The 14,482-nt window shown below is 43.6% G+C and overlaps 1 protein-coding gene across 2 annotated transcripts in view; it reads left to right on the forward strand.

Annotated features, from left to right (window-relative positions):
- dock11 (dedicator of cytokinesis 11) overlaps positions 1–14,482 on the forward strand; it is a 131,203-nt gene that overhangs the window by 86,997 nt on the left and 29,724 nt on the right. For both annotated transcript variants that reach the window (XM_041884063.2, XM_041884064.2), the window contains one exon: positions 11,895–12,110. In XM_041884063.2, coding sequence (XP_041739997.1) covers positions 11,895–12,110 — 216 coding nt within the window. The remainder of the gene's footprint in view (positions 1–11,894; positions 12,111–14,482) is intronic.

The following is a 14,482-nucleotide window of genomic DNA, read 5'->3' on the forward strand; positions in this document are numbered from 1 at the left end:
CCAGGTCCAGAGGAGGAAAAGCAGCCCCAGATCTTGACATTCCCACCACCATACTTGACTGTTGGGATGAGGTTATTTTGGTGGTAGGCAGTGTTGGGTTTTCACCAAACATAGCGGTGTTGATTGTGACCAAAAATGTCAATTTTGGACTCATCAGTCCAGAGAATGGACTTCCAGAAACCTTCAGGTTTGTCCAGGTGGTCTCTGGCAAAGTTAAGATGGGCAGTTTGGTTCTTTTCTGACAGCAGAAGCTTCTTCCTACCAACCCTCCCATGAATGGCATTTCGATTAGGTGTTCTATTATTGAAGCATGCACAGTTACCTGAGATGCAGCAAGGGAGGTCTGCAAATCTCTAGATGTTATGTTTGGGTTGGCTTTTACCTGATTTATTATTGTTCTTGTGGCTCTTGGGGATATTTTGGAAGGGAGCGTCCACTTCTAGGCCGAGTTGCTGTCATGTTAAACGCTCTCCATTTGTAAATGATTTGTCTCACAGTGGACTGATGGAGCTCAAATCTTTTTTAGATGATTTTATAGCCTTCCCCAGACTGATGTGCTCTCACTTCCCTCGTCCTGATGTCCTCTGAGATATCCTTTCCTCTCTGCATGGTGTGCTTTGCATTCACCTGGATGGGTAACACCAAACTGACCAGGTTTCATATCTCTATTTATCAGAGTCCCACACAAACTTTTTCCTAACAATCTCTCCTTTGATTGGTTCATTTGGTAGCTAATTATTTACCCACCTGATTCTACTTACCTACTTGATTTAACCAATGCAACTTCGGGTTCACTTATTTTTGCACCTGCACTAATTCCTTTTTCATTTAGTTTTTCTACTACACGCATGATTTCCTCTACACCAACATATGGTATTGGTAAATATAAACCTGTTATGTCAGATCAAAAAGACTGATTAAATGAAGATTTCATGCTAAAAACGGAAAAACCTGTAATTGCACAAGGGGTTCACGTACTTTCAAGCAGCACTGTATGTAACTCATGCCTGTCAAAGTGGATGGCCCTTGATAATGTCCTGATTTCAATATCTGGGGAATAATCAGATTTTCCCAAGCAAACAAATCTCTCACCTGAGCCGCCACCACCATTCTATATGATCCATTCTCCGACCAGTGCATCAGCAGCATGAGAGGAGTTTGGGCATGATCTCTCTCCATGCTCACTTCACTTGGATGGTCTCAGGACTTATGCTGCACTCAACCTCAAAAACAAAACAACAACAGCAATACACTTCTTCATATTATACTTAAATCTCACGCAATGTCTCTAGGCTTTCTAGTGAGGGTGATCAGGCAACTGTCATTCAACACCATCAAGTATTTTCTTTCCCTTTTCTTTCCCTGTACTTCAGACTACTTATTCTAAAAAACATTTCAAACATTTCCATAATTCTGCGTACCCGGTTTACATTGGGTTTTTCAGTACCTTTCTTATGAGGAGAATTAACATGGGTGCAACCAACATTCGGACAATAGATACTTCAGAAAATGTCATTTATTTAAGGTGCATCCTTTCCAACCCGTTAAGAACCTACTAAAACTAAATTAAAAGACCCCACACTTTTAAATCAGACACGTTATTAACACCACTAACAAATATTCATAACTGGTGGGATGTGTGTGGGTGTGCTGGTGTTTGTGGTAAAACGTAGGGCACAAACAAACAAATAGCCAGGCCTTACTTATTTGGTACCTCCCTTTACGGCTGGATCCAGGTACCTTTATACAGTTGAAGTCGGAAGTTTACATATACATTTACATTTACGTCATTTAGCAGACGCTCTTATCCAGAGCGACTTACAAATTGGTGCATTCACCCTATAGCCAGTGGGATAACCACTTTACAATTTATTTATTTTATTTTATTTTTTTTGGGGGGGGTAGAAGGATTACTTTATCCTATCCCAGGTATTCCTTAAAGAGGTGGGGTTTCAAATGTCTCCGGAAGGTGGTGAGTGACTCCGCTGTCCTGGTGTCGTGAGGGAGCTTGTTCCACCATTGGGGTGCCAGAGCAGCGAACAGTTTTGACTGGGCTGAGCGGGAACTATGCTTCCGCAGAGGAAGGGGAGCCAGCAGGCCAGAGGTGGATGAACGCAATGCCCTCGTTTGGGTGTAGGGACTGATCAGAGCCTGAAGGTACGGAGGTGCCGTTCCCCTCACAGCTCCATAGGCAAGCACCATGGTCTTGTAACAGATGCGAGCTTCAAGTGGAAGCCAGTGGAGTGTGCGGAGGAGCGGGGTGACGTGAGAGAACTTGGGAAGGTTGAACACCAGACGGGCTGCGGCATTCTGGATGAGTTGTAGGGGTTTAATGGCACAGGCAGGGAGCCCAGCCAACAGCGAGTTGCAGTAATCCAGACGGGAGATGACAAGTGCCTGGATTAGGACCTGTGCCGCTTCCTGTGTAAGGCAGGGTCGTACTCTCCGAATGTTGTAGAGCATGAACCTACAGGATCGGGTCACCGCCTTGATGTTAGCGGAGAACGACAGGGTGTTGTCCAGGGTCACGCCAAGGCTCTTCGCACTCTGGGAGGAGGACACAACGGAGTTGTCAACCGTGATGGCGAGATCATGGAACGGGCAGTCCTTCCCCGGGAGGAAGAGCAGCTCCGTCTTGCCAAGGTTCAGCTTGAGGTGGTTCACAGTATCAAAGGCAGCAGACAGGTCTAGAAGGACAAGAGCAGAGGAGAGAGAGTTAGCTTTAGCAGTGCGGAGAGCCTCCGTGACACAGAGAAGAGCAGTCTCAGTTGAATGACCAGTCCTGAAACCTGACTGGTTTTGATCAAGAAGGTCATTCTGAGAGAGATAGCAAGAGAGTTGGCTAAAGACGGCACGCTCAATAGTTTTGGAAAGAAAAGAAAGAAGGGATACTGGTCTGTAGTTGTTGACATCAGAGGGATCGAGTGTTGGTTTTTTGAGAAGGGGGTGCAACTCTCGCTCTCTTGAAGACGGAAGGGACATAGCCAGCGGTCAAGGATGAGTTGATCAGCGAGGTGAGGTAGGGGAGAAGGTCACCGGAGATGGTCTGGAGAAGAGAGGAGGGGATAGGGTCAAGCGGGCAGGTTGTTGGGCGGCCTGCAGTCACAAGTCGCAAGATTTTATCTGGAGAGAGAGGGGAGAAAGAAGTCAAAGCATAGGGTAGGGCAGTGTGAGCAGGACCAGCAGTGTCATTTGACTTAACAAACGAGGATCGGATGTCGTCAACCTTCTTTTCAAAGTGGTTGACGAAGTCATCCACAGAGAGGGAGGAGGAGGGGGGGAGGGGGAGGAGGATTCAGCAGGGAGGAGAATGTGGCAAAGAGCTTCCTAGGGTTAGAGGCAGATGCTTGGAATTTAGAGTGGTAGAAAGTGGCCTTAGCAGCAGAAACAGATGAAGAAAATGTAGAGAGGAGGGAGTGAAAAGATGCCAGGTCCGCATGGAGTCTAGTTTTCTTCCATTTCCGCTCAGCTGCCCGGAGCTCTGTTCTGTGAGCTCGCAATGAGTCATCAAGCCACGGAGCTGGAGGGGAGGACCGAGCCGGCCGGGAGGATAGGGGACATAGAGAGTCAAAGGATGCAGAAAGGGAGGAGAGGAGGGTTGAGGAGGCAGAATCAGGAGATTGGAGGGAGAAGGATTGAGCAGAGGGAAGAGATGATAGTATGGAAGAGGAGAGAGAAGCGGGAGAGAGAGAGCGAAGGTTGCGGGCGGCGCATTACCATCTGTGTAGGGGCAGAGTGAGTAGTGTTGGAGGAGAGCGAGAGAGAAAAGGATACAAAGTAGTGGTCGGAGACATGGAGGGGGAGTTGCAGTGAGATTAGTAGAAGAACAGCATCTAGTAAAGATGAGGTCAAGCGTATTGCCTGCCTTGTGAGTAGGGGGGGACGGTGAGAGGGTGAGGTCAAAAGAGGAGAGGAGTGGAAAGGAGGAGGCAGAGAGAAATGAGTCAAATATAGACGTAGGGAGGTTGAAATCCCCCAAAACTGTGAGGGGTGAGCCATCCTCAGGAAAGGAACTTATCAAGGCGTCAAGCTCATTGATGAACTCTCCAAGGGAACCTGGAGGGCGATAGATGTCAAGGATATTAAGCTTAAATGGGCTAGTGACTGTGACAGCATGGAATTCAAATGAGGAGATAGACAGATGGGTTAGGGGAAAAATTGAGAATGTCCACTTGGGAGAGATGAGGATTCCTGTGCCACCACCCCGCTGACCAGATGCTCTCGGGGTATGCGAGAACACATGGTCAGACGAGGAGAGAGCAGTAGGAGTAGCAGTGTTTTCAGTGGTACACTTAGGTTGGAGTCATTAAAACTAGTTTTTCAACCACTCCACAAATTTCTTGTTAACAAACTATAGTTTAGGCAAGTCGGTTAGGACATCTACTTTGTGCATGACACAAGTAATTTGTCCAACAATTGTTTACAGACAGATTATTTCACTTATAATTCACTGTATCACAATTCCAGTGGGTCAGAAGTTTACATACACTAAATTGACTGTGCCTTTAAACAGCTTGGAAAATTCCAGAAAATGATGTCATGCTTTAGAAGCTTCTGATAGGCTAATTGACATAATTTGAGTCAATTGGAGGTGTACCTGTGGATGTATTTCAAGGCCTACCTTCAAACTCAGTGCCTCTTTGCTTGATATCATGGGAAAATCAAAAGAAATCAGCCAAGACCTCAGAAAAAAATGTGTAGACCTCCACAAGTCTGGTTCATCCTTGGGAGCAATTTCCAAACGCCTGAAGGTACCACGTTCATCTGTACAAACAATATTACGCAAGTATAAACAGCATGGGACCACGCAGCCGTCATACCGCTCAAGAAGGAGACGCGTTCTGTCTTCTAGAGATGAACGTACTTTGGTGCGAAAAGTGCAAATCAATCCCAAAGTGCAAATCAATCCCAGAACAACAGCAAAGGACCTTGTGAAGATGCTGGAGGAAACCGGTACAAAAGTATCTATATCCACAGTAAAAACGAGCCACAATAAGGATTTGCCACGAGTGGAATTGTGGTTCGCCTTCAAAATAAAAGTCCCCCGTTGAACGTGAATCAAACGTATACAAATAGTGCAATCATGCCATATTTGGACTAGATGATGCTAAACAAGGTCGGAATGTTATATAACTTCAACAAAATCCAATAATTATATATTTAAAAAATCTGTTGAAATTGCACTGTGGCTGTATTAAACTTTAAAATTGTATTGGGGGCATACTTATATGCACTGTACAGCCTAACCTATGGATGCTGCACCCATGAAATGGGGTATCAGCCTACTCAGTGACACTCACAGGACACAACTGTGTAGAGTTTACACAAATATTAATGGCTTATTGCAGGACTTTGACTGTGGGAAATCACATTTCCAGTCACTCTATTGTGTGTATTAGACGTTCATATTGCACTGTATTAGCATCTAAAATATTAGCGTCTTAGGTATAGGCCACCTAATTGGTTAAAACAAATATGCCAACAAACAAAACAATACTGAATCAGCTGTTGGATACAAATAGGCTTTGGGTAATGTGATTAGATCATCCACAAGACTCAACCTATATAGTCACCCCCCACTTCACTTTCCCTGTTCCTTGTTCAGGTGTCTGTTCTCACATAATATGATGATCAAAGCACTTTACTTTCAATGGGACCTAATCACTTATCCAATACTCCTATCCTGACTTGACTGTATCCTAAAGGCAAAGGCAGCTCTATGAAAGTGTTCTGCTTTAAACTGAATATAGTAGTTCAGCGTTTAAAGTGCCCTGAATGAATGGTGGCTGTAGTGCCAATTGTATTAGCCCTGTAAATCCTGCCTTTTGTTCTGTAGTTGTTTATGACTTGGCCTGGCTTGCCAGGAAAAAAAGATTAACCCATCTGGCGTGTACTACAGTCAAAGGTATTGGGACAGTGACACAATTTTGGTTGTTTTGGCTCTGTACTCAGCACTTTGGATTTGAAATGATACAGCTTTAATTTGAGGGTATTTTCATCCATATCGGGTGAACCGTTTAGAAATTACAACTCTTGTTGTACAAAGTCCCCCCATTTTAGGGACCAAAAGTATTGGGACAGATTCACTTGTGTGTATTGAGGTGGTCAGAAGTTAGGTATTTGGTCCCATATTCCTAGCACGCAATGTAGAGTCACAAGCTTAATGTGGTCATTGCGTGCTGGGAATATGGGATCAGGTGCTGAGCTTTTGACTACTTTAGTACACATAAGTGAATTTGTCTGCACTTTAACCTCATAGTCATTGTGTCATTTCGGGTCCAGAGTGCTGGAGTACAGAGCCAAAACAACCACTGTCACTGTCCCAATACTTTTGGAGCTCACTGTATATATAGGCTAATAGTATATTTAAGCAATAAGGCACGAGGGGGTGTGGCTAAGGGCTGTTCTTATTGACGATGCAACACGGAGTGCCTGGATACAGCCCTTAGCCGTGGTATATTGGCCATAAATCACAAACCCCCGAGGTGCCTTATAGCAATTATAGACTGCTTACCAACATAATTAGAGCAGTAAAAAGGTAAAGATTTTGTCATACCTGTCAGCCAATCAGCATTCAGGGCTCGAACCACGCAGTTTATAATATACTGTATAGGCCTAGTTTTAGTAGTAGCAGCATATATAATTGTATGTAGCCTATTTATTCCAGAGGCGTAAAGGTGGCTCAACGTACACAATAGGCCTAGGCTTACATACTGTAGTTTGCGCCATCCATGCCAAGTGGGAGAAGGCAGTTTAAAAGGTTATTTTATAGCCTAGACCTCACTTTGAGGTCCAAGCAGCACTACCGGCTGTCTTCAAGGACTTGCTTATCATAAAAGTAACATCACTCTACCAGCTTAGGCACCATACTCTTCTGGCAAGCGTCACCGATGTTAGATTTGGCCTTTTTCCCTTGACTACCATCTGACACCCAGTTCTGGAACAGTCTGGCGCATGATGACAGTTCCTTTAGATGTTTAGACATGTACACAGCGGATATATTGCTCAATAATACCTTCTAAAGGAATTTCTCAGCGACTTCCTGCATTGAGTCATTAGTAGGCTATTCATTGTACCTGTAGACCTATTGCTATGGGTACACTACCTTGATAGTGCATCTAGGGCCTAGGCCTAGGATGTGGTGAATCCAAAAAACAGCCAGAATGCACTAGAATTGCCCTGGTGTAGCCTGAAGTAGCCATTTAGGGACTCTGGCTGTGTTTTTGTCTTGGTTGTGTCATGCTTTGTATTTATGTCATATTGTCATATCATTCTGTTGTCTCCTGACCTTGATGTTTTTGGGGTAGGGGTCAGGCCATGTGAAAAGGGGACGGTTTATGCTGAATTGTTTAGACTAGAGTTACCATGAATGCATTTGTGGAACATAACAACAAACCATAATGTAAACAATATTTTATTTTTTAGACAGCCTCATAATAGCAACAGGTTTTTGAGTTCTCCCTCTTACAGGCCTCTAGCTGCCATTAATTAGTCCTATAGTAGGCTACCCAAGAAAGAGTACAAAATCACCCAAAAGCAAACAACCATGACAGGATTTTTAAGGAGGTAGACTAACCAACCACTCAGAAGTCATCACAGTGCATAGAAAGCAAGCAAAGCTTCAGTTGTCAATTTTTTTGTTGTAGCTCTGTCTGACAGTTTCTTCAGTAGCACGATTCTCATTCAGCATTGCTATTCTAGAAAAGCCATATGAGTGTGTACTCAGCAATAACTAGCTGGTAAAGGAGTCTTTATTAAGACATATCTTAGGCCTCCTGTAGCTCAGTTGGTAGAGCATGGTGCTTGCAACATCAGGATTGTGGGTTCGATTCCCATGGGGGGCCAATATGAAAAATTTATGCACTCACTAATTGTAAGTCGCTCTGGATAAGAGCGTCTGCTAAATGACTAAAATGTTAAATATTGACATAACCTGAAAGGCTGCTCTGCAAGGAAGAAGCCACTGCTCCAATGCTGCCATTAAAAAAGCCAGACTATGGTTTGCAAATGCACATGGGGACAAAGATCGTACTTTTTGGAGAAATGTCCTCTGGTCTGATGAAACAAAAATAGAACTGTTTGGCCATAATGACCATTGTTATGTTTGGAGGATAAAGGGGGGTGCTTGCAAGCCGAAGAACACCATCCCAACCGTGAAGCACGGGGGTGGCAGCATCATGCTGTGGGGGTGCTTTGCTGCAGTAGGGACTGGTGCACTTCACAAAATAGATGGCATCATGAGGAAGGAAAATTATATGGATATATTGAAGCAACATCTCAAGACATCAGTCAGGAAGTTAAAGCTAGGTCGCTAAATGACCCCAAGCATACTTCTAAAGTTGTGGCAAAATGGCTTAAGCATGACAATTTAGCATGACAATTTATCCATTCACACACACACCAAGGCCTCACGGTCACTGCAGCTGGGTTTTCACCCCCCCTTTTTTGGTCTAGTAGGGAACCAACACCACTCGGGATTGACCCCCTGGGACTTACCCTCTGCAGGGACTACCCTATGCTTATATGAAGCTAGTAGAAACCAACTCACTCTGGATTTACCCCCTCGGACTTACCCTCTGCAGGGACTACCCTGCTCGGGTTTGCCTTCCAGGACTTACCCTATACTTTATGGTACTCACAGGAACCAACCCACTCGGGATTTACCCCCTAGGACTTACCTTTTGCAGGTACTACCCTGTTTGGGCTTACTAGGTCCGTATCCTATAATTGGTTCAGCCTATGATTCTCATCTCCCCAAGATGTCAGAATGTGTGATAACAGGTATAGGAACTGTGCCTACCTTGTTTTTGAATGTAAATCGTGGTGAATCCTGCCGACAACGCCAACTGTTAGGTAAAATTCACGGACGACTAGTAAAGCTCAAACCAAGTTTATTCACCCAATGGGTCAAACAGCTGCAAAGTCAAAGAAATGTTTCCACCAGCACAGGTATTTATACTCTCCTATTAGGCGGAGTCTCCTCCTTGCACATCTAGACATCTCTGTTGCTAGGCAGGAACTTAAGTGATGTGTGTAATAAAACTTTTCCTACTCACTTGATCTGACCTGACCTGACCTCAGGCCACATTCCACACTCCTCCCCTATCCAACCTTATCAGTGACCTCAACCAAGTGATTGCCTTTTTCCTCACTCAGTAACTTCAATACCCCTAGTTCTTATCCACACTCCATTGACCCCACCATATACAGTGGGGAGAACAAGTATTTGATACACTGCCGATTTTGCAGGTTTTCCTACTTACAAAGCATGTAGAGGTCTGTAATTTTTATCATAGGTACACTTCAACTGTGAGAGACGGAATAAAAAATTGTTTTTCCAGAAAATCACATTGTATGATTTTAAAGTAATTAATTTGCATTTTATTGCATGACATAAGTATTTGATCACCTACCAACCAGTAAGAATTCCGGCTCTCACAGACCTGTTAGTTTTTCTTTAACAAGCCCTCCTGTTCTCCACTCATTACCTGTATTAACTGCACCTGTTTGAACTCGTTACCTGTATAAAAGACACCTGTCCACTCACTCAATCAAACAGACTCCAACCTCTCCACAATGGCCAAGACCAGAGAGATGTGTAAGGACATCAGGGATAAAATTGTAGACCTGCACAAGGCTGGGATGGGCTACAGGACAATAGTCAAGCAGTTTGGTGAGAAGGCAACAACTGTTGGCGCAATTATTAGAAAATGGAAGAAGTTCAAGATGACGGTCAATCACCCTCGGTCTTGGGCTCCATGCAAGATCTCACCTCGTAGGGCATCAATGATCATGAGGAAGGTGAGGGATCAGCCCAGAACTACACGGCAGGACCTGGTCAATGACCTGAAGAGAGCTAGGACCACAGTCTCAAAGAAAACCATTAGTAACACACTACGCCGTCATGGATTAAAATCCTGCAGCGCACGCAATGTTCCCCTGCTCAAGCCAGCGCATGTCCAGGCCCGTCTGAAGTTTGCCAATGACCATCTGGATGATCCAGAGGAGGAATGGGAGAAGGTAATGTGGTTTGATGAGACAAAAATAGAGCTTTTTGGTCTAAACTCCACTCGCCGTGTTTGGAGGAAGAAGAAGGATGAGTACAACCCCAAGAACACCATCCCAACCGTGAAGCATGGAGGTGGAAACATCATTCTTTGGGGATGCTTTTCTGCAAAGGGGACAGGACGACTGCACCGTATTGAGGGGAGGATGGATGGGGCATGTATCGCGAGATCTTGGCCAACAACCTCCTTTCCTCAGTAAGAGCATTGAAGATGGGTCGTGGCTGGGTCTTCCAGCATGACAACGACCCGAAACACACAGGCAGGGCAACTAAGGAGTGGCTCCGTAAGAAGCATCTCAAGGTCCTGGAGTGGCCTAGCCAGTCTCCAGACCTGAACCCAATAGAACATCTTTGGAGGGAGCCGAAAGTCCGTATTGCCCAGCGACAGCCCCGAAATCTGAAGGATCTGGAGAAGGTCTGTATGGAGGAGTGGGCCAAAATCCCTGCTGCAGTGTGTGCAAACCTGGTCAAGACCTACAGGAAACGTATGATCTCTGTAATTGCAAACAAAGGTTTCTGTACCAAATATTAAGTTCTGCTTTTCTGATGTATCAAATACTTATGTCATGCAATAAAATGCAAATTAATTACTTAAAAATCATACAATGTGATTTTCTGGATTATTGTTTTAGATTCCGTCTCTCACAGTTGAAGTGTACCTATGATAAAACATTACAGACCTCTACATGCTTTGTAAGTAGGAAAACCTGCAAAATCGGCAGTGTATCAAATACTTGTTCTCCCCACTGTACATTCCTTATACATGTAATCATTAACTTCTAGTATAGCAAGTATTTCAACTTAGAATACCAAAGAATACAAAAACACAGTATTGGTAAGCACAAATAAAACATCACAAATCACCCAGGAAAACAGTTACATTTATCCACAAATAAATCCCCAATCAATACTTAAATTGCCCAAACGGCACCAGAACATCAAGATGAAATGTATTTTGAATTTTGTTCCAGCAATACAGTGCATTAAAACTAAAAGCAGATGTACCTAGCTCAGTGGAGACCCTAGGAACCTCAAGAGTTAACCAATCCTGTGAACGGTTTAGGCAACTCAAGTGTCTATACTTCAACAGCAAAGATAAATAATACGGAAGTTTATGAAGTAGGGCATTGTAAACAAAAAGGGAGTAATGTAGTGATCTACGGGTCTTTAGCGAAGTCTAGCCAACCTTTTGATACAGGATGCAGTGATGAGTATCAAAACTGTCGCCAGTAACAAAACAAAGGGCACTATGGTAGATGGCATCCAAAGGTTTAAGAGTAGTAGCAGCTGCACTTTGATACATAATATCACCATAAACAAGAACAGATAAAAAGGTTGCTTCCTACTGCTTAGAGAAAGGCACGATCTGTTTCTGTAAAAAAAAAAGCCAACTTTAAATCTTAGCTTCTTAACCAGCTCATCTATATGTTTTTAAATGTACAATCCATATAAATCCAAATGCATAAGTATTTATATGCAGGAACACATTCGATTGGAGAACCATCTAATGAGTGAACTTGTAGTTCATCTGAAACATTCTTACGAGAGTTTAAAAACAACATGTATTTCGTTTTGCCCATATTAAGCGCAAGTTTTAAATCAGCAAGGGATTCCTACATACCTATAAAATCTGACTATAGTTTTGACACAGCCAGATCAACAGTTGGGGCAATAGCATACATATTCCTGCAACGTATATTCCTGCAACTACCTCCCACTAACAAGCAACGTTTGAAATATGTTCTACCCTCTTGTGGCTTTGAGTTAGTGACTCTTATCACGGAGTGACATTTTTAAATTCCACTTACCTGTGTGTGTGTGTGTCCAGTCGACAGCGTTCCCTGGGGAGGTGAAGGGACTGACCAAGCGTATCCGGACGGTGCTGATGGCCACGGCCCAGATGAGGGAACATGAGAAGGACCCGGAGATGCTGCTGGACCTGCAGTACAGCCTGGCCCGCTCCTACGCCTCCACCCCCGAGCTACGACGCACCTGGCTGGACAGCATGGCCCGGGCACACGTCAAGAATGGAGATCTCTCAGAGGTACAGTCAGTGATGTATAGAAACATGTATATGTATGACTATCTGTATGTGAATATGTATGTACAGTACCAGTCAAAAGTTTGGACACACCTACTCATTCCAGGGTTTTTCTTTATTTTTACTACATATATTTTCTACATTGAGAATAGTAGTGAAGACATCAAAACTATGAAATAACACATATGTAATCATGTAGTAACCAAAAAAGTGTTAAACAAATCAAAATATATTTATATTTGAGATTCTTCAAATAGCTACCCTTTGCCTTGATGACAGCTTTGCAAACTCTTGGCATTCTCTCAACCAGCTTCACCTGGAATGCTTTTCCAACAGTCTTGAAGGAGTTCCCACATATGCTGAGCACTTGTTGGCTGCTTTTCCTTCACTCTGCAGTCCAACTCATCTCAAACTATCTCAATTTGGTTGAGGTCGGGGGATTGTGGAGGCCTGGTAATCTGATGCAGCACTCCATCACTCTCCTTCTTGGTAAAATACACAGCCTGAAGGTGTGTTGGTTAATTGTCCTTTTGAAAAACAAATGATAGTTCCACTAAGCCCAAACCAGATGGGATGGCGTATCGCTGCAGAATGCTGGGGTAGCCATGCTGGTTAAGTGTGCCTTGAATTCTAAATAAATCACAGTGTCACCAGCAAAGCACCTCCACACCATAACACCTCCTCCTCCATGCTATACAGTGGGAAATACACAGACGGAGATCATCCGTTCACCTACATCGCGTCGGTTGGAACAAAAAATCTCAAATTTGGACTCCAGACCAAAGGACAGATTTCCACCGGTCTAATGTCAATTGCTCGTGTTTCTTGGCCCAAGCAAGTATCTTCTTCTTATTGGTGTCCTTTAGAAGTGGTTTCTTTGCAGCAATTCAACCATGAAGGCCTGATTCAAACAGTCTCCTCTGAACAGTTGATGTTGAGATGTGTCTGTTACTTGAACTCTGTGATGCATTTATTTGGGCTGCAATTTCTGAGGCTGGTAACTCTAATGAACGTATCCTCTGCAGTAGAGGTAACTCTGGGTCTTCCATTCCTGTGGCGGTCCTCATGAGAGCAAGTTTCATCATAGCGCTTGATGGTTTTTGCGAATGCACTTGAAGAAACTTTCAAAGTTAGTGAAATTTTCCGTATTGACTGACCTTCATGTCTTAAAGTAATGATGGACTGTCGTTTCTCTTTGCTTATTTGAGCTGTTCTTGCTATAAAATGGACTTGGTCTTTTACCAAATAGGGCTATCTTCTGTATACCCCCCCCTACCTTGTCACAACACAACTGATTGGCTCAAACGGATTAAGAAGGAAAGAAATTCCACAAATTAACTCCAGGTCATTCCAGGTGACTACCTCATGAAGCTGTTTGAGAGTATGCCAAGAGTGTGAAAAGCTGTCATCAAGGCAAAGGGTGGCTATTTGAAGAATCTCAAATAACACTTTTTTGGTTACTACATGATTCCATATGTGTTATTTCATAGTTTTGATGTCTTCACTACTATTCTACAATGTGAAAACAGTCAAAATAAAGAAAAGCCCTTGAATGAGTAGGTGTGTCCAAACTTTTGACTGATACTGTATGTCTATGGGTGCTGTACTATAGGCTCTCAAACAACAGTTCACCTTTGACCTTTTACCCAAATACTGTTGTACAATATATAAACATGTATGTATGTACACTGAGTCTACAAAACATTAACAACACCTGCTCTTTCCATGACATAGACTGACCAGGTGTATCCAGGTGAAAGCTATGATCCCTTGTTGATGTCACCTGTTAAATCCACTTCAATCAGTGTAGATGAAGGGGAGGAGACAAGTTAATGATTTTTAAACCTTGAGACAATTGAGACATGGATTGTGTATGTGTGCCATTCAGACGGTGAATGGGCAAGACAAAATATTTAAGTGCCTTTGAACGGGGTATGGTAGTAGGTGCCAGGGGCACCTGTTTGTGTCAAGAACTGCAACGCTGCTGGGTTTTTCACGCTTAACAGTTTCCCGTGTGTATCAAGAATGGTCCACCACCCAAAGGACATCCAGCCAACTTGACAGAACTGCTGGAAGCATTGGAGTCAACATGGGCCAGCATCCATGCAGAACGCTTTTTGTAGAATCCATGCCCCAACGAATTGAGCCTGTACTGAGGGCAAAGGGGGGGGCAACTCAATCAATCAATCAATTTTATTTTATATAGCCCTTCTTACATCAGCTAATATCTCGAAGTGCTTTACAGAAACCCAGCCTAAAACCCCAAACAGCTAGTAATGCAGGTGTAGAAGCACGGTGGCTAGGAAAAACTCCCTAGAAAGGCCAAAACCTAGGAAGAAACCTAGAGTTAGGTATCAATATTCTCAATGTTTTGT

Source organism: Coregonus clupeaformis, chromosome 8 (genome assembly GCF_020615455.1).
Source record: "Coregonus clupeaformis isolate EN_2021a chromosome 8, ASM2061545v1, whole genome shotgun sequence".
Taxonomy (NCBI): domain Eukaryota; kingdom Metazoa; phylum Chordata; class Actinopteri; order Salmoniformes; family Salmonidae; genus Coregonus; species Coregonus clupeaformis.